This window comes from Dermacentor variabilis, chromosome 1 (assembly GCF_050947875.1).
Source record: "Dermacentor variabilis isolate Ectoservices chromosome 1, ASM5094787v1, whole genome shotgun sequence".
In the NCBI taxonomy this organism is placed as follows: domain Eukaryota; kingdom Metazoa; phylum Arthropoda; class Arachnida; order Ixodida; family Ixodidae; genus Dermacentor; species Dermacentor variabilis.
The window spans coordinates 89,237,229-89,258,641 of NC_134568.1; the positions used below are offsets into that span (position 1 = coordinate 89,237,229).

At 47.8% G+C, this 21,413-nt stretch overlaps 1 protein-coding gene across 1 annotated transcript in view; it reads right to left on the reverse strand.

Annotated features, from left to right (window-relative positions):
• LOC142578297 (phosrestin-2-like) overlaps positions 1-16,410 on the reverse strand; it is a gene marked incomplete at its 5' end in the record, with an annotated part of 803,118 nt that extends 786,708 nt beyond the window's left edge. Inside the window, one exon of the mRNA XM_075687727.1 lies at positions 16,019-16,410. Within this exon, the coding sequence (XP_075543842.1) occupies positions 16,019-16,410 (392 nt within the window). The remainder of the gene's footprint in view (positions 1-16,018) is intronic.
• Positions 16,411-21,413: the final 5,003 nt, after the last annotated feature.

A 21,413-nucleotide genomic window follows, 5' to 3' on the forward strand; every position in this document is an offset into this window, starting at 1 on the left:
CCCTGACCATCGGGATCTCCTTCCCCCGGCGGGGCGGTCTGTTACGTTTCGCCTACAACGCGCGGTATAGCCGGCGCGGATGCAGCGGACGCCGGGGCTTCGTTCAAAGCGGCGGACATTTTGGCCCGTTCGGCGCCGCCGCTACGCCTCCCCGCCAAGCGAGTCCAGGCATGTTCCAATGCCACGTGTCTTCGTGTGCGTGTGTGTGTGTGTGTTCATGTTTGTGTTCATGTGTTCATGTTCATGTGTTCATGTGTTCATGTGTGTTCATCCACGCTTGTCGAAGCGCGGCAGCCGGGGAGAGGAGCTCCCCCAACTGTGAAGCGAGGAGGTCTGATCGGCGCCGGCCCGGCGGATGCGTCACCTACTCGTCTCAACGTGCCCGAGCGGCGCCGTCACGTGCGCGTCTATAGAGGCGTTCCTTCTTGCCCTCATCTGCGAGAGTATAAAAGCAGCTGCCCCCGGACGCCAAGAGAGGCTCCGATTTCTTCTGTTGAGTTACGTGCACTCCCGTCTCTCCACTTCAGTCGACCTGACCGCCCGCTCTTTTGCGATGCTAGAATAAACAAGTTGTTCTGTTACCAGTCGACTCATGCTTTGCGGGACCTTCGGATGCTTCCAGTTGTGCCCCAGGCCGCCAGGCCAACGCTACCCTTGGGGCTTGCGACCCAGCTGCAACAACGGGCGTCAGCGCTGAGATTCCAACACCCCCTATAAACGAGGAGAGGTTTTGATTGGTTGATTAAAACAACACTGCAGGTTACCGCCCGATGCTTGCGTCGGAGGTTACGCGACTTATAGCTAAGGCGTTTGGAATAAACATAGAGTTTCTCACTACATTACCTAGAGGGAAATCTGGCGCTGCTGCGCTGTGGTACGCATGGGAATGCCGGTATATTGTGACTTCGGATTGGCATCGTTCTCGTAGAGGCAGGACACCTTGAAGACGCGCTTGGCAAGTACCGTTCCGTATGTCACAATGAATCATTTTCTACTAAAACAGCACGTGAAAAGCTGTTTTAGCTTTATTATTACGCGAAAACATGTTTTGTTTAACTGTAAGAACTTGTTATTGTGTGTATGACTACATGTTACGTAAAAAGTATCAGCGGGTCACTAAAGTTGGAGGACAGACGACAAGCTTCGCGCTCGCTTTGAAACAGTTGGTCGTCTGTTCTTGCTTTTCTTCGCTTGGTCATGCATCGTGGGTGAGTAAAGATGTAATATGCGTGAATGGAAACATTTTATGAAGATTTTACTTTGAGAACGCGTTATTTGCGTAGCCATATCCACGTTTTAGACGAAGCCTCTTACAACAGCAGCCAACACGAGCCTCGCAGACACATATACCGTCATTCCCATGACGGCACGGTGCCCCCTTAAGAAACTCCCATAGACGGTGGCGCCAGATTACCCTCTAGGTGTTATAGTGAGAAACTCTATGGGAATAAAAACAGATTACACTAGTTTTATGCTATAGGACCCCAGCTCAAACACAAGTCGACCTGCTTTGCTACGCCTACAGGGTAGACACTGATACAATATTGGCTCAATTGTGACAGGTCGTACCACGCCACACCTGCGAAATACGCCGATTTATTGACGTCACCGAGCCGCAACATTGCGTGGGCCTTCCCGCGTGCCCTCGTAAAATCCTCTTAATGAAGTAACTCAAGCGCGTAGCCTGCCCGCATTGCAATAGAGACGCGGCGGAAGCATTCTGGGTGATGCCATTCGCTCGTTCCTCCCGTAGCTTTCATAGATGGCGAACATAATGGCACAGCGTATGTAAAAGGCTAGACGAACGTTGCCTCCTCTGCCAGATGTCATCGGTTTTGTCTTCTTTTTGCTGCTCGTTTTCTTTTTCTGCTGGTAGTTCATTTTGAAGGACACGCCGCATAGCACATGTCTTTGCGCCTGCCTCTGCTGCTTACGTCAGCCGAGGATACAGAACATTTGTTAGTGCTGCTGATATGGTGCATTCATAGCGCACGGCGTATGCATAATATAGAGTACAGAAAAACGCGTATGTATTCTTCTCACGAATAAAAGTAAAAATCAAATCGAATGCGCTTTAACGTTCTAAAGGAACGCAGGCAGGCCCCGCGGGGGCTTTGCGGCTACGGTGTTAATTGGTCACGGGATCAAATCCCGGCCGCGGCGGCCGTATTTCGATAGGGACGAAATGCAAAAACGCCCGTGCCCCTTGCATTGGGGGCACGTTAAATATCCCCTGGTAGTCAAAATCAATCAATATCAAACTATGGCGTGCCTCATAATCAAATCGTGCTTTTGGCATGTAAAACGCCAGAATTCAATTCAATGAAACGCACGCGCTCTGAGGGACGGGGGAAGGGCTGCAAGAAAGGCCTACCACATGTAGTCGTTTAACGTGCACCTAAATCAAAGGGCACGAGCGTTTTGCATTCCTGCCGGAACGGAATGCTGCCATCATAAATGGCCGGGAGTTGAGCATGCGACCTGTGCTCAGCAAAAGAACCCCTGGCCGCTTAGTCAGCGCGTTCAGTAAGAACCCTTTGGCTTACATAGACTGGACAATGCAGAAGCTACGGAGATCATGTCTGTGTCCGGCAGTAAATCAAATTGGTTTCATGTGAGATTAGTACATATCCCATGATAGAATTCAGTCTATCTAGCGGTGCTAATGAGAGGTCTGTCTCACTCTTAGCGTTGAGCGATCGATAGCTTGTCAATGGCAGTTATGCAAATGGCATGCACGAGCTACTGTATGGATATAGTAAACGCGTTGCACACTTAAAACAAATCCAAGCCAATATTATACGGCTATTTACTCCAGGCTTTGGACTGGAATTATGCCCTTTCGAGCATTTCCCGCTCCAGAAGATGCCCGCGCCATCCCGACGCATCCGTCTTGCCTGGCCTGGTACAAAAAGCCTGCCGCCCAAACGAACGAGCTTGTGAGGACCGGCACTCCCGTAGCCAGGGCTGGAGGCGGGCTTTGCGCGCGCCTGCGCCCACCCGAGAGAACGATGCAGCGTCTCGAGCAGGGAGTCAAGATGTAGTCTGGCTGCCCGAGCCCAGGCGGCAGTCCGGGCTGGGTACGGGCTTTCGGTTCAGCCCGAGCCCATGCACACCTTTAACATCTAAATTTTAGATCATTCGCCTAGTGTTTCTGAGTCCTCGATAGTAGTCAGTTCACCTTGTACACGTTGTCGTAGTGTATAACCCAAAATTCACTTATAGTTAGGGCACATTTGTTATCAAGTGTGCCAACTCTCAAACCACCTGGATACTCAATGAGCGTGCCTACTCGCAACTGCTGACGGGTGTATGCTGTTAAGACTCAGGTAAACACCCGCTTCGATCACACCTGTAAACAACCGCGCGTATGTAATACAATAAAGTAACCTGAAATGCCGCAAAGTATTCAACAAAGCAAATCGCTCTGATATGATCTAGTCAAAACTTCTACCAGCTAGCCGCTACTGCCACTCACGCAACTTGTATTTATCGAATTCGCCTTCAGTTATTGTTGGTCCAACTTTCCAAGCTTAAACAAAAAGAGGCTGCCTTGATGCTATCGTTGAACGCGACGCTGCCGCTGTATTAAGGCACTCACACTGGCAAAAAAAAAAAATGACGGCATCGACCTGACTCGAACAAGGCCGTCTTCACAGCGCTGCTACACTCTTCAAGCTGATGGTAGAACGTCCTTTTCTTTTTCTTCTCGTTGCAACTATTCGATGAAGGTAAGGTTTACGTTTAAGCATTATGCGCACTCTCGTGAAAAACTCAGGACGTTCGTAACATGCGCCTACGGCTTAATGGACAAATGTGTTACACGTATTGAACTTTATCATCTCGCAATTTATTTTGTGACAAAATTAATCAGCGATATTTTTAAATTCAGTCTGGTCGCGACCTCCGAATAAATAATTGTCGCTGCTTCTAGCTTGCTTTTCTTTTTTACACAAATACGTTCTCCGTAATACCTCAGCTCCTTTAAAGTAAGCTTAAACTCGGGGCCAACTCCAATTTCTCTATTCAAATACATGCCTAACGCAGAAATGCTCTTATCCAACAACCACTGAAACGACTTGAATAAAATGCGATGAATTTAACAAAAAGGAACTGAATTCACTGACTCTCGGAGGCCGCATTTTGACATAGGACGAGAAACTCTTTCTTTATAAGTTGCGCCCAATGTGTGAAGCAGAAATTTCGCTCCGTGACTCTTCACAAAGTCAGGTATCTCAATTCTGTAAGCTGCATCAGTTGTATAGCCTAGATAGGGCAAATAGGATACATTTCTGTACAGCTTACATCAAAATGATACACTGTTTACGCACGTTGTGGAAGTGCTGAATGAATGAATTCTGGGGTTTTACGTGCCAAAACCACGGTTTTATTTTTAGGCACGCCGTAGTGGGGGACTCCAAAATAATTCTGACCAGCAGACGATGTTTAACCTGTCCCCAATGCACGGGACCATGAACGTTCTTGCATTTCGCCCTCATCGAAATGCGGCCGCCGTGGCTGGGATTTGATCCCGCGACCTCGTGGTTAGCAGCGCAACACCACAGCCGCATATCAACCACGGCGGGTTGTCTACAAGTTCTGCTGATATATCAATGCTATATTTGTCCAATTTAGATGTTATAACAGAGTTCACAAAATTTTAATAAAGCACTTTTTTTTTCTTTTTTTTATACGGCCCAGTTACTGAATTGTAAAGTCGGTGCTTTTTTTTTCTTTAACCAATAAACCAATACTGCGGACCATCGTGTGGACCATACGGGTGGGGTTATACCCGCAACAAGCCAAGAGTCATAACAAGCAAGTAAAAAGCAGACAAGAAAAACAAATGAAAACAAAGATGCAGTGAAAGGAAGCACGACATATATTATTTAAAGTTACAATAGAGGCACTAATTCACACATCAAGTCATTTGCATCGAGGACATTGGCAGGCAGAGCGTTCATGTCTGACATTGTATTAGAAAAAAAAAGCTGCATTTATATGAATTCGTCCCCGCGAAAATTGAAGCAATTGCATTTCTATGGATATGTCCAGGCAGCAGCACGTGTAGTGCCGTACACAATTTGGCATATTTAGCTTTATATTCAATGCAGTAGAGTTTTGTAGGAAGTTCCGTGAACTGACCGTTATGCGGAATTCTAAAGATGGGATGTTACGTTGGCTCATTAAGAGGAAGCTTTAGCTCGGACCCAACTCCGACGCGGCCTATTCAAATACATGTGAAACGCAAAAACGTTTTTATGAGATAACCCCTGGACCGATATTAATGAAATTTGTTGCATTTGAAAGAGAAAGCTGAATTCTAGTGACTGTTGGAAGCGGAATTTCTATTTAGGGCTTGAATTTTCTTAAAACAATTTTCAAATATTTGGCCGTTTGAAAGAAATAGAAGCACAATTTTTAAAAATTGATAGCTCTGTATCAAAAACAGATATCGCGGTTCTGTAAACGGCATCCATTAGATCATTGAAAGCGGACAAATTCGATATGTCATTTTACATCTTACGTGAATTTGTTACGTTGTTTACAAGGGTTCTGCAAAAGCTGTATTTCCATTTTACTAATTTTTTTTAGATTCATGTGTAATATATCAATTTTGTCCGCTTTGGATGTACTATTAGTTGCATTTCACAGAATTGTATTATCGTTTTTCCTTTAGGAGTTACAGAGTTGTAAACTTGGCAGTTTTGTTTTTTGGAAATTTAGGATTTTCGCCAGTTTTTAATAAAAGATTGACGCCCTAATTCAAATATTCGAAACCAACAGTCACTAGACTTTAAGTTTTTCTTTTAAATGCAACAAACCTCGTCAAAATTGGTGCAGTGGTTGCCGAGAAAAACGAATTCTCTTTATACATGTATTTAGATAGGAGCACCAGAGCTAAAGCTTCCTCTTAATAGGGAGAGTGAGTCAGTCATTCTGTATTAAAGATGCAGCGCACTGATTTTCTTTGCACACGTTCAGGCTCTTGAATATCGCTTTTGTTGTGGGTGTCCCATTCAATCACAAAAAAAATATGGGTTTTTACGTGCCAAAACCACTTTCTGATTATGAGGCACGCCGTAGTGGAGGACACCGGAAATTTCGACCACCTGGGGTTCTTTAAGGTGCACCTAATCTAAGTACACGGGGTGTTTTCGCATTTCGCCCCCATCTAAATGCGGCCGCCGTGGCCGGGATGCGATCCCGTGACCTCGTGCTCAGCAGCCCAACACCATAGCCACTGAGCAATCACGGCAGGTTCACGGCATTCAATCACGGCATTCAATCACACCATATTCGAGCTTAGCCCTGACACAATATTGTACGCTAGAAGTTCAACATTAGGAGAGGCACATGCAACTCCAAGGTACTTGCATTTATCTACTTCCAGTATGTCACGCTGGTTAATTGAGGAAGTAAACCTGCCAGGGCTTTTCTTTCTCATGACACACATATGTACACTTTTACCTGCATTTAATTCCCTGTCCCATCGAGTAGTCCAGTCTCCAATGGCTTGTAAGTTTGCTTGCGTGGACATGTGCTTTCCAAAGCCATGTTGATAGGGTGACAATCCAGTGCACCTTTCAAGGAAGTCAAGAATGTGCTTTGAGATTTTATATATTATAGGCGTTCCTGTAGAACAGTTTGCTCTTCACCTTGTTGCAAATCATTTATTTTGACTTCATGTGTCATCAACGAGGCTGAGGGGCTGGAAATAATACCAGGGCTGTCCTGCCAGCCGGACGAGAATTTTATACGCAAAAGGGCGGGGGGGGGGGGGGGGGTGTAAGGCTGCTAAATTTCTCTCGAGAGTAACGGGCTTGGTTACAGTGGTTCAACAAGCGCAAAGAGGAACAAAGTACTTAAGGCAAAGCGACTATTAGGACACAATTACTTATCACAGAAGCGTCTTTTCGTAGTATCTGCTTCTTTTGCCATTACTCGTGACGTCCAACGTAATTGGACTGCCCACTAACTGCCGATGCTCTAAGTACGCGTATACCGAGAGCTGCTGACGAGCCCATAGCCCAGCAAGCCATTTGTTTTGGACAGACTTTGAAGGTTACCCACATTCATACATATTTTACTGCAGGTGTGTGGAAACTCTGTGTTCCGAATGAGCGTACAGTCAGCGTCAAAAGTTTACGGACCGTGTTATTTGAGAGACGGCTAAATTTCCGAGCAGTTTGTTACCGCAGCCAGCCAAACTGCCAAAAACGAGGAAGGAAGGAAAGAGATAAGTAGAAGGCAGGGAGGTTAACCAGAATAGCCAGTATAACCAAGTTGCTCACATATACTAGTGCATGAGGGTCAACCTTTCCGGGATACCTGCCCAGGCTGTAGAAATATGAAGCTTTTGATATCAAACTAAAACTTAAAACGTTATAAATGATATAAATTAAACGAAATGGACCGCCTTTCCACTGCTGTGAACAGAGGTGCAAACGAAGCTCGGGATCCGCGGCTCTTCGTTGTCGTAGCGCCTCGGCTTCGCGCTTCCATACGGCAAGGTCGGCACGTCGACGACGAGCCCTTTCTCGAGCGAGTTCCCGGCGGCGTTCATCAATCGCTGGCTGTTCTTCGGCCGAACGCACGACGCGCGGCCCGCTCCCGCTACCGTTCCTTCAACGCAGCCTGCTCTTCAGGGCAGAACGAACCAAACGTGGCCTCCCCATCTGACTGCCGGGCCTCAACTGGTGAGAAACGGCGGGCGCGAGGCGAGCGAACCTGCGATCACACCGTCTTCCTCCGGAAAGAGCGGACACCTGTGATAGGCTCACGCCTTGCGCTGCGTCTACTTTTTCATGCATATAAAACACCCGCTTTAAAAGACGCGTATGGTCGATCGACAGTGGCTGGGGAAGTCGTTGGTTCGAATCCACAGCCTGACAAGTAATGTTTATTTTCGTGCGACTTAATATTTCTTCTTCAACACCGACGCCGACACGAGTGAGCCCCCCCCCCCCCCCCCCAATGCAAGCTTGGCTTAAATATAAAACTTGTGACGCCGGCTGTGCATCTTTGGCATTGAATAGTGTACAAGTACGCGGGCTTGCAATCGCCTTTTACGTACATATTTTTTTTTCTTGCCACTTGTCCGCAAGCTGCGCGTCATCTAGCATTACCGTTCATTCTTACTCGATTGTAAATCTGATATTACTTTAAAACTGTCATGCTATGGGCGAGAATTGCTCCCAGCAAGTGATAAGCGACCCCCTTGCGTTGATATATAAACATTTCACTAGAGATACACAATTCCCGCCAGCGCTAACAAAAACAATTAGAAAAGGTATTTTGTTTCCAATAATTCCTGATGCACACCATCCTTCCATATTCTTCGGACTCACAAATGCAGCATTTGTGCACAAGCTGGAGGCTTGGAGAGCACTGGGAAGAAGAAGTTATTATCCGCCCCTTCTCAACGGGAAAAGAAAACTTGATGAAGGAAAGAGCTCTGTTTGTTCTTTTTCTCAAAGCAGCAGGGTTGAGGTAAGTGTCGATATCGCCATCAGATTGTTTAACCTGCGGCAACTTTAATGTAGCTGTGAGCGATTTGAGACTTGAGTTATCCTTTGTTATGTTGTGCTTGACAAGACAGAGCTTGAGAACGTTGCACGAACCGGAAAAGCACTCTTTGTTTCTTCCAGTCCTCTCAATCAGAAAAGCGAATCCAGGGAGGCACTGAGGATGGTGGGCACGGGCACTTCCGGACGCCGTTCGGGCCAAGTGCTCAAGACTGCTGCGATGAATAATTGATGATGACTGTGTATTGACCGTTCTGCACTGACTGTCTGCATGTCATGCGAGTAACTAAGGAGCCCGCATGGATAAGTCTCATGCGAGGGTTACGTCTCACCTAAGCCTTGACTGTGCCTGATATACGAGGGTGAATCAGAAAGTCTTTGCCCCTGTTTTTAGCCAAATTACGGCTGTAAATGCCAGGTGAACATATCCATTCCCAGGGGTGGACCTTTCTTGGACCAGATCGCTCTTATCTGCCGGTAGCTCCGCGGTACGGCGCTGCTGTCAGTTGTTGAAGATGGCGGTTGTGCTTGACACGCCCACGGGGTACGAGCAATGAAGTGTGATTCATTTTCTATGAAGCAAGGGACGAGAGTTCATAGAAATCAGCAGTAAAATGCAGCCCACATATGGGCAAAGGTGTTTAGCTTTGAGAAGTGTGAGGTGGTGGTGTTGCGAGTTCGCAAAAGGCCGTGAAGACTTGCATGACAATGAGCGTTCGGGGACGCCGCATGTATTGCTGACTGACGACAGCTCCGGTCATTTCCCTGAGAGTATGGACCACCAACCATACAGTCCGGACCTCGCCCCTAGTGATCTCCACATTTTCGGTCCGCAGAAGAAGTTCCTGGCAGGACAGCGATTCACGTGCAATGAGGACGGTTGTTCGACGGTGGTTCCACAGTCAGCCGGAGGAATTCTACCACAGGAGCATGTCACATTTATTGCTGCGATGGGACAAATGTCTGAACTGGTGGTGGGGACTATGTGGAAAAATAGTAGGTAGAATAATCCATATATTTATAATTACCTGTATGTACCTTATTTTGGCTGCTAAAAACAGGGGGCAAGGACTTTCTGATTCGCCTTCGTGCTATATCTATATGAGTGTAATAACGTTTTAAATATACATATGCATATATAGGGAAGGATGCGAGATGTAGGCGAAGGATATATTTACTAAATAATTACGAAGAAAGCTAGGGCAAGAGAAGATGTTTCATCCGGCCCATGCACAAGCGGCCTAATCGTCGTCTCCATCGCTCTGCCAAATCTCGCATTCATCCATGTATCAATCCCTCCGTAACAACACCCTCCGGTGGCGGGAGCGCTGTCCTGGCACTTGCTACGAAAGTGAGGAGCTAGAAGGGCAATAGGGCTTCAGCCTGGAAACGTGAACAACATCAGTTGGTAGCGAGGAGGTCGAAGAAGCAGGGCCCAGGGGTATAATTTCGTAATTGACGTCACCGAGTTGACACAGCACCTTGTAGGGCCCGGTGTAACGTGGGAGGAGCTTCTCTGATAGGCCAACGCGGCGGTATGGCGACCACAGGAGGACAAGAGAGCAGGGCGTGAAATGCATACTACTGTGTTGGCTATCGTAACGGGATTTTGGGGAGTTCTGCGAAGCATAGAGTCGGTAGTGAGCAAGTTGACGAGCTGCCCGGGCTCGACCAACGACGTAGCTGGCATATTCAGTATGCGAGTGAGGAGCTGACGGAAGGAGAGTCTCAAATGGCAATGCAGGATGTTGGCCAAACAGTAAGTAAAACGGTGAATATCCAGTGGTGTCATGCCATGATGAATTGTACGTGAAAGTAACAAATGTTAATGTGCTGCCCCAGTCACGGTGATCAGGTTCAACATACATGCCCAGCATCTCATTTAGCGTTCGATTCAGGCGCTGGGTCACTCCATTCGTCTGTGGATGATAAGCAGTGGTGAGCTTATGTTCAGTGGAGTAGGCAGGAAGGAGGTCATATACCACTTGTGAGAGGAAGTACCACCCGCGATCGGTGATGAGCTGCTGAGGGGCGCCATGATGTAGAATTACGTCGTGGAGGAGAAATTCGGCGACGCCTGTGGAACAGCTTATCGGCAATGCACGGGTGATTGCGAAACGCGTCGCGTAAGCTGTCGCGACAGCAACCCATTTATTTCCCGGGATGGACGTAGGCAAAGAGCCTACAAGGTCAATGCCGACGCGGAAAAATGGCTCTGCAGGGATTTCAATCGGTTGTAGCTGACCTGCAGGCCGCGCTGAAAGATGCTTGCGGCGTCGGCAGCGTTCACAAGCAGTGACGTAGCGGCGAACAGAACGGTACATGCCAGGCCAGAAAAACCTAGCCGAACGCGGGCGTATGTACGCGAGACACCTAGGTAACCGGCAGTTGGTACGCCATGAAGCTGGTGAAGAACGCTGGAGCGTAGTGACGAGGTAGGACAAGCAGAAGCCCTGGGCCATCTGAGCTGAGACCACGATGTTACAGAACGTTGTCGTGTAGCTCAAACAGGCGAACAGAATAGTCTGGTGATGGAGCGGTTAGACGGTCGATGATGAGCCGTAAAGGCGCGTCTCGTCGCTGTTCGTTGGGGATATCATCCGAAGCAAAGATGGGCAGTACGTAGGTGTCTGAGTCAGGGTCAATGAGGGCGGGATCATCGACAGGGTGGCGTGACAAGCAATCTGCGTCTTGGTGCAATCGTCTAGATTTGTAGCGCACATCAAACGAGTATTCTTGGAGCCGTCGTGCCCAGAGGCGAGAGGTATATATATATATATATATATATATATATATATATATATATATATATATATATATATATATATATATATATATATATATATATATATATATATATATACACGTGTACGTACGTGCACAGCGGTTTTCGTGCGGTAACAACGTAGCGTGGTCGGCATCACATTTATCAAGCTAGTGCCGCAGCCTGCGCCCGAGCCCTGAAGCGGCAGCATGACCAGGGCGTCGGTGAGCAAGCGCAGCCAGATGCGGGCGCCGGTTGAGCGGGTGCAGCACACACGAACATGCGTCAGATATGTGTATAGCAGAGGGTACAGGAGCATAGCACTAAGCTCGGACGTAATAAAACATCTGAAGAAGACTCGCGACGGTTATGTGAAGCGTTAGCAAAGCGTGTCCTAGTTTTCTGGCAATTGCGAAACCAGATCCATGCTACTTTCGTATAGGGTATGAGAACTCAATTATAGACCTTCGCACTCTAACGCATGAGCAGATCGGATTTCCATACATCACGGATTTTTCGTTTTCGCACTTGCATGATGAAGTCGGATATCTAACAAGCGTCCACAAATCCATCATGATTTCACACCCGCCTATTTTTTGGAGCCTTCATCTGCGATTGTTGTTCGGAGAAGTAGTGAATGTTCTGTTGGTTTTGAATGGATAATTTGTTACGGCGATGTCCCAGCTTCGTAAATAAGAGGTAGCGATTAAGGTAGCATAACTAAATGAGGCGCAGGTCGGTGTTGAACACATTACCGTCCTTCGTGTTGCTCCTAATGGTGAGGTTACTCGTTTACGATGAACTTGGGACACACTGCCAAACTTTTGCTAAAATATGCGCTCTTTATTAAGTTTCTCCCTTTATTCTCGGGGCCAAACGCAGACCCAGGCAAACTCGGACACAATAGAAATGACAAAAGAAAAGGAAAAAAAAAGAAGACCGCTGTATCACAGTCACTGAGCAGCAATTGTGCGCCGGCAATTGAGCTTGGCAATGTGCACTGGCCCGTGATGAGCTCACCTGTCTCTGTTGTAAGCGACTGCACACGCGCGCAAGCAAATGAACTAATCGCGCAGGAATCGCTCACACATGATGTTGCTTCAGTTCACGGACCAGCGAGACCATAGCGGCACACGGTAAACACGCCAAGCATCCGGCGCGACGTGTTACGACCTTGCCGGCGACGCACGGCGTCAAGGCTCGCGCGTACAAAACCATATAGAGGTTGGGAGTAAAAATTGCCGGGCTTGTATAGTTCCCGAGCTGCAATTCTATTATGTTGCCTAGAAGAGAGAACACCGGTCATATTCCATGGTAACTAGATGTGGTAATTAATCTCGGTAACCAGTATATATGGTGACTATAATCCCATCCCCACATCTTCCGTCTCCATGGCAGGAAAGAACGAAATGAAGCCTCTACTACATATTAATGAGCACAGCAGCAGAGGGGATGAAATATGAGTCAGTAGGTCTAAATGCAAAAACTGCTGCGCGCTGTGCCTGCGCATCCCTCACGCCGCGTTTTCAGCACTGCAGCTCCTCCAATGAAGCAGCGTTCCTGCGCAGAGGCGGCCGCGCCTTCATTCGCAAACGCATGCTCGTGATCAACTCCGTCTGTGCTTTCGTTCATTCATTCTTTTAGAGCATAAATTATAGAACCTCGGTACGAACATGAATATTCTCTGAATGTTGCAGCTATGAGCCTACGTTTCTTTTCCAGGCTTGTTCTGAGTGAAGGCACTGGAGTTTTTGTTAATTCGTTCCTTGTATATATATATATATATATATATATATATATATATATATATGTGTGTGTGTGTGTGTGTGTGTGTGTGTGTGTGTGTGTGTGTGTGTGTGTGTGTGTGTGTGTGTGTGTGTGTGTGTACGGCAAGCCGGTTAGGCGACGGAAAATTAAAATACAGACAGAAAAAAAGAACGACGCAAGGCTATAGCATAAAACAGGTAAAATACTTGGAACAAGGAGCAACCAAATCGATATGCGGATGGGAGCGCATCGCTTTGTCGGCACCAAGAGTCGGACTATGTTGCGATACACTTATCGCATACAATATCTACGGAGCACTCATTTCGTTGTTGAGTTACGAGCTACGCCTCTGGTTCCTCCAGCTGCTCCAGTGCACTTCTCGGTGAAAACGAACCGCCTTTGTTGCAACGTGTCAGGAGGGATAAAAGTCCGTTTGCAGTCACATCGCGTGATGGTTAACACTGAACTACATCAATGTAATCGGGAACAAAGTTGCAGGACGAACTAAACGCGCGCCGTTGCCTGCGGGCGTAGCTTTTTTCTTTTTTTTTGGCTTTTGCATGCTCATTCATTTCTTTTCTTTGAGCCACGGAATCAGAATTTTGCTATGGTGCTATCTACGGTGCCTCGATTTCAGCGTACCTGCGTGGTATCGAGGCACCCTTGTGCTACCTCGAGCTCAGCGCCATGTCACCGTGTACGGGCACTTCCGGGTTGAATAGGACATGGTAGACATTAAGAAAAGAAAAGGAATAATAAAAAATTCTCATGGGATGAACAAAATTTGTCCGCGGTTTACGATACTATATGCATTATTTTAAAGACGTGTTTAGATATAACGTCAAAAGTGTAATCACAAATAGCACTGCGGGCTGTTTATCCGCTGTCCTGGAGAGATGGATTACCTTTCACGACATCGCAATCAATGCAAATGGCGAGATGAAACAGTGGATGCAGTTGTGTTGGCGCAACATGCACTTTCCTTAATGACTCGAGGAAACCTCCTACGCAACTTTCTAGTCGGGTAATAACTTTCCGTACAGTTCGGCGGCCCTGCACCGCGCGCAAGTACGCCGAAGTGGCTTCTCATGAGAGACGCCTTAATTTCACTTTCAGAGACTGCAGTGAGGACACAATACTTACGATTTCTTTTATTCCACGGGTTGCTGTTCATACTAAAGCGCCACAAAAGTGACTGGATCTTGAGAACGCAGCACATATTGTCACAATCGATTACGAAAATCTTTCTGATATCTACATGTTTACCAATGATTACACCGATACGCACAATCCAGTATCGCTAAGGGCAATTCACTAGCACTTAACTATAAGCAAATAAGTTATGCGGGTTGTATTGGCAACTCAAAACGCGGTAACCTTGAACAAGTAAACCAGTAGTGTGATAATTAGCAACGTGTACAAAGTTTCATGAAAGCAAAAATTGTCCTACACCCTTTCGTGTATCTTTTAAAAGGAAAGCCCTATAGATTTCAAGTGCTACCTCCAAGTAGCTTCGTGCTACTTTCAGGTGGACATACGATTCCCTTTTTCACGTGTCTAGTAAAACTGCAGCGGAATATTCTTCTGTGGGCAGTGGAGTCTTTTTCCCTAGACACCGCTGCACTTTAATGTAGTCCGCGCTATCCTGTGACCACTGAATATGAAAGAATCTGCTCTGGAGCCTCCTGCTCTAGCGCATAGGGGCTTCTGCCTGTTTCACACGCTCTGATATTGCATTGCGTTTTCCGTAGCTGCGATTCCTGTGATCGCATTGAAGTTCTGCGGGCATTAATGCACGAGGCTGCGATTTTCGCACTTGTGGGCACTTCCTGATAGACTGAATAATCCTTGGCACATGTCATACTCAGTTCGCGTCGGTTAAGTAAAAAAATCTTGAAACAAATCTCGTGAAACGTTTTTGCATCTATGAACTCGTTACTCTATAAAAACCCAAACAAAAGAAAATAGTAGGCAAGCAGGCCACAATGACGTGTCAGACGATCCGCGTTGTTATTAGTTTCCTGTGTACGCCGCTCGTGTCATTTCGCAGAAGGGTTCAGCATCTCCGAAAATGGAAAAATCGCACGCCCGAAGGAGCCGACGGCACACTTGACGCACGTGCGTATTCGAAATTGTCAAATAGCGAGCAAGATTTCCTCGTACAAAGTAGGCTTTAGGCTGTAAAGAATCCACAAGCTCATTGAAGACAAAAGTAGCACCTGCATTGTTCTTTTTTTTTTTGCATGATCTAGAATGCATGTTCCAAGTCATCTCGGTAACTCTATGACATGAGGGCACTATCAAAGGCTACGGACATGACACGGACGTTGAACAAGTATGCTAGATCCTGAAGAGGCGGACAGATCTTTTCAATACACAATATATACCACTGCATCCTGTAAACCCAGTGATAGGGGAAGATATTGGAACACAAGCCACTGTAAAAAACTGTGCTATCAGGCAAAGGATCAAGAAAGCTTACCAAATGCCCTCGCTCTGCTTACGGTCCAACCACTTCGCTCTTATTTGACGGAAGCTTTCAGTGCGTTAGCAAATGAGATTAAAGCGCAAATAGAAACGCGTGTTAATTAAACATTGCATCGTGGATAAGTCAAAGGCGCAATGACTCCGTGGCGTTGCTCCGGAGTATTTGCACTGTTGACACGGACACGGATGAACGTGTAATAAGTAGAGCAACTTCGGTATAAGAGAAAAAGTAAACAGCGGATGGTATAGATTAGCGATCTCAAGGTCACTGCCTTTTCTAGAATGTCTACTTATCCTTACTCTTTGAAGCTGAATGACCGTTTGTTGATATATTTTTTTTTTGCTTCTAGCTGTGTGTATATTTTCCCCCAATCTTAGGCGAACATAAAAAGATAAGCAGTGTTCAGGAATTTTTATACAGCTTTTTTTTTCAATGTTGCGAACTGGTGGAAATTGGATGGCAGGTACTTACGTCTGGGGCCCAATGTCATCCTCATCGAAGTCCTCCAGCGGCGTGATAGTCTCGGCGCCGACCGTAGCCTCGCGTGACGTGCTCGCCGTTGCTGCGTCGCCAACCGCTGCGTCGACATCCTTAGGAGGACCGGCCGGGCCGGCCGGGTCGGCCACGCCGTCGCGACCGTGGCCCGGCGGCGAGATCCCGCCTTGGGCCAGAATATCCAAGGCGCCGGCCACCGTCACGCGCACCGCTTCGTACGACGACCGCGCACCATGCGCTTCCGACGCGGCTGCCCCGTGTTCACTGATGTTCCTTTGCGAGTCTTTTTTTTGTTGTTGTTGCCAAAGTCTACCAACGCTTAGTCGCTCACCAACGATGTGAGGGACAAGAAAGACGAGGTGAAGGAATTTTCACCCAATCGAGCAGGTTGACGGCCCGCGGTGGCTGTAACGTGCACGCTGAGTTGTCGCCTCTTGTGACCTTGCTCCTCCGTCGTCACGGCGACTCGTCGGGAGCAAAAGGCGTGAAGCACTCGACGACGAAATAGGGAAGCGCTAACCACGCTGGGTGGGCTACTCCCCTGAAATGGTTCTTCGCGCAGAAGGTCCAATGCGCTGGAACAACGATGCTGTTGGACTTCTCAGTGGCTCGGGGTCGAACACCAAGCGTTTGCTCGCACTCTGTCAAGTGGCGCACAAAAATCCGTGTCCGGTAGCTCAGTCTCACGAAGGACTCGATGTCCTTCCCGGAGGCCGCCTAAAGAATCGAATTGCCTTAAAATACCCCTGTGTTCTCTGTGAAGTCTGCCCCGTTGGCACCGCACGCCACTTGATTTTTCCCAAAGCAGTTGCACTTTAGTGAACACTTGTCCAGCTCTAAGCTTACTTTATGAAGTATCGACGTTGTTAACTAGCCATATTTTGACAGCTGTTAAGTGCCGTCATGTTTCGCTGTACCTCAATAGAACTAACTGGTATCATTAATAAGCTTGCTCAGTGTTGACGGAAATGTATGCTACCTCTTCTACTTGGTCATTTGAGAATTCTAGTAAATAAAGCATGCAGAATGATGTCGCCCAGTCATGAACATAAATGCACCTATCACAGCGAATTCGCGCTTTGATTTCATCAGAGGTGCTTTTTTGGCCTTAACATTCACGCGGAGAGCGCCGCAAAATTCTCAAGGCGTAGGCAAGCACAAAGTAAATTTAAAGGCAAAAGATTGTCGTGCGCGCCTGTCAAATTACAAGGAGATGGCGAAGGTCACGTGTTGAACAACCGTCAGACGTAGAAGCCGTTGAGCCGGCGCCAAACACTTTGTCGCCTCGGAACAGTCTGAGAAGCCCCTCGAAAGCGGGAAAACGGGCCTAGAGTCACGGATTTTGTGGGACACCCACTCGGGGATGGTGGCGGCGGCGACGGGCAACGGAAGCGCACCGCACAGCGAGAGTCACGGGTACGCTGGTCGCAACAGCGCACCCCACGAAGTCGCCTAAGTACAAACACGCACAAGATCCAAAGTTCATTGACTATCCCGTTGGATGGCGTTGTCCGTACACCCAACAACACTTGTGCGAGCAGCGTCCAAAACTGGTGTCGATTCGAATTGTGGTTTAGAAAGCTCTGTTGGTGTCAGTGCCAGTTCCCCCTTATTCTTAAAGCTGTCAACTAGTCAGTTGATGGTGTTTTTTTTTTTTAGGGGGGGGGGGCGAGAATTGCGAAGCAAAGGGAAGAGTAGCGTACACCGTGGCGAAACTTGCAGTGTGCCTCCTAAAGCGTAGTGCGCTTTCTGAGCCTTTGACGTGACAACGGCACAAGTGACGTCCGTCAACGACAGTGTTAGTTTTCTTTCTTGAGACTTTCAGTCTCAGTGAATTGCCGCTTTCTTCTTTCTCTTGGTCCCGATGGTGCTATTGTTGTACAAGCCGTGGTGGCGACTGTCTGTTCGTTCGGTTCAGAGACGTTCCTTCGATGCGAGAAAAGCGGAGACGTTTGGTGCTACCTCGCGTGGCCGACCTGCTGCTGTTGAACGCACTCGCACCGACGGCGGCGCAGCACCGCAGAAGTGGTGAAACGTGCGTTGAAGGCAATAGCCGCGTGGCGGTGGGCGAAAATGGGATCGGAAACTCGGCGCGCGTGGCGTTGGATATCCGCACGCGCCGAGCGTAGAAAAAATAGCGTTGAACCGAGGTGCAAATACAACAAAAAGGAGGGACTTGTGGGGCGAAACAAGGTGAAACGATCCACTTGCGTTGGCAGTCGTTGTGTTCGAAGCGTCGTGGTGCTTCGCTCCGCGTCGTGTTATTCGAGTCCGCTCACCTGCTCGCCGGCGCGGTTGCGATCGCACTGAGCCCGCGGCTCGGTCGCACGCGGCCCTGGGGCAGAATCGGACGGGTATCCGGCGCATGCGCACGTTGAGGAGAGCGAGGGGCACTTTGGAGGAAGAGGGGAAGCAGGGGGAGCACTTCCCTCGCATGCCAGTCCTCCTTGTCGGTGACGTCTCCCCTTCCTCCCACACAACGACAGGTTTACTTGCCTGCGACGAGGAGTTGTTCGCTTGGCCTTTCTTCTTTTTTCTTTTCGTCTCTCACTGTCCGCCAAATGGGGCCTTTATTCGTTGTGCTCTTTGTTTCTATATCACTTCTCAGGGACTGCTAGCTTCATCTGCGGTTGTTGCCCACCAGCCCAGGCAACGTTCTCGGCCTGAAAGAAGTGAAAAAGTGACGCGAACACGAGTCCATATTCTTCTGCGAGAGCTTGTGAAATTACAACAAGAAATAAAAATCCGCAAGGCGCGGCTTCTCTTTAGACTCGCACAGTACGGCTGGAGAAACGCGCCATGATTTATTCAAAGGCCGAACCAGTGGACCACATTCTTTTTTTAGACAGATGCTGTCGGAGTAAAGTGCTAATTTGTTTCGCGTCGTGCAATCATTGCAATATTGATGAAAAGCGCGTAAACTTTTAAAGTTTACGCTTCCCGTATGCACCGCTGGTACATTCTGAGAAGTTGAACGGCACCTGCGAGGAAAAACGTAAACACGTGTGAAGGGAAGTCGTCACTGTCTAAGGCGTTGGAAGGTCCTCGTAACTTGCGTCTGTAATGAGGAATGTCAGGAGTGCGTACTGACACCAGTCACTAATCAGTGAGCCACTACTCTCTCGCCACAGTAATTGAGTGATAAACGTTCGATCGCGCACAAGTGAAATTTGCATCGAACAATGGGAACACAACGGTGAAAAATACAGGAATATCGCTAGTGGGCCAAATATAGGGTCGTCGAAGTTTCAGTCACACTAAAACGGCCCTTACATCGATGAGAACACCAGTTTTTGTAACGCTGGATTTATTTTAAATGAAGAGTCCATTTGTCTGCAGCAATAGGCAAACACAAAAGGCTCGTATCTTCGCTAAGGGCGTGCGCCCTTGTGTGTGTGCGTCTGTGTTTGTTTGTCTGTGTGTGCGTATGTGTGCGCGCGTACATGTGTGTGTGTGGGTCTGTGTGTGGGCGTGGGTGACTCTTTGTGGGTGACTGTGTGTGGGTGTGTGTGCGAGTTTGTGTAGGAGTGGGAGTGTGTGCGTATGTGTGTGTGGGTGGGTGCATGTGGGTGTGTGCATTTGTGTGTGTGACTGTGGGTGCGTGTGTATGTGCGCGTACATGTGTGTGTGTGTGTGTGTGTTTGTGCGAGTTTGTGTAGGGCTGGGGCTGTGTACGTGTGTGTGGGTGTTTTTATGTGGGTGTGTGCGTATGTGTGTGTGGTTGGATGCGTGCGTGTGTGTGCGTAGGTGCGAACGTATGTGTGTGTGCGTACATGTGTGTGTGGGTGGGTGGGTGTTTGTGTGTCTATGCGTGTTTTTGCATGTGTGTGCGTATGTCTCTGCGTGTGTGTGTGTGTGTGTGTGTGTGTGTGTGTGTGTGTGTGTGTGTGTGTGTGTGTGTGTGTGTGTGTGTGTGTGTGTGTGTGTGTGTGTGTGTGTGTGTGCGGGCGGGCGTGGGTGTATGTGTATGTGTGTGTGCGTGTGTGCGGGCGTGGGTGTATGTGTGTGTGGGTGTGTGGGTGTGGGTGTGCGTTTGGGTGTGTGTGTGTGTGCGTCCGTTGCCTACAAAATATTTACTAAGGTAATCGCAAATAGAATCAGGAACGCTTTAGACTTCTGTCAACCAAGGGACCATGCTGGATTTCGTAAAGGCTACTCAATAATAGATCTTATTCACACTATCAATCAGGTGACAGAGAAATGTGCGGAATATCACAAACCCTTATATATAGCTTTCATTGCTTACTAGAAAGCGTTTGATTCAGTCGAAACGTCGGCAGTCATGGAGCCATTGCGGAATCAGGGTGTAGACGAGCCGTATGTAAAAATACTGAAAGATATCTATAGCGGCTCCACAACCACCGTAGTCCTCCATAAAGAAAGCAACAAAATCCCAATAAAGAAAGGCGTCAGGCAGGGAGATACGATCTCTCCAATGCTATTCACCGCGTGTTAACAGGAGGTATTCAGAGACCTGGATTGGGAAGAATTGGGGATAAGAGTTAATGGAGAATACCTTAGTAACTGGCGATTCGCTGATGATATTGCCTTGCTCAGTAACTAAGCGGACCTACTGCAATGCATGTTCACTGACCTGGAGAGGCAAAGCTGAAAGGCGGGTATCAAAATTAATCTGCAGAAAACTAAATTAATGTTTAACAGTCTCGGGAAGAGAACAGCAGTTTATGATTGGTAGCGAGGCACTGGAAGTGGTAAGGGAATACATCTACTTACGGCAGATAGTGGCCGCGGATCCGGATCATGAGACTGGAATAATCAGAAGAATAAGAATGGTATGGGGTGGGTATGGCAGGCATTCTCAGATCATGAACGGCAGGTTGCCATTATCCCTCAAGAGAAAAGTGTATAACCGCTGTGTCCTACCAGTACTCACCTAAGGGGCAAAAACCTGGAGGCTCACGAAAAGGGTTCTATTTAAATTGAGGACGACACAACGAGCTATGGAAAGAAGAATGATGGGTGTAACGTTAAGGGATAAAAAGAGAGCAGATTAGGTGAGGGAACAAACGAGAGTAATTGACACCTTAGATGAATTCAAGAAAAATAAATGGGCAAGGGCAGGGCATGTAATGAGGAGGGAAGATGACCGATGGCCAGTAAGGGTTACTGACTGCATTCCAAGAGAAAGGAAGTGTAGCAGGGGGTGGCAGAAAGTTAGGCGGGCGGATGAGATTAAGAAGTTTGCAGGGACAACATGGCCCCAATTAGCACATGACCGGGGTAGTTGGAGAAGTATGGGAGAGGCTTTCGCCCTGCATTGGGCGTAGCCAGGCTGATTAAGATGATGATGACGATGATGATGATGATGATGTGTGTGTGTGTGTGTGTGTGTATGTGGGTGGGTGGGTGC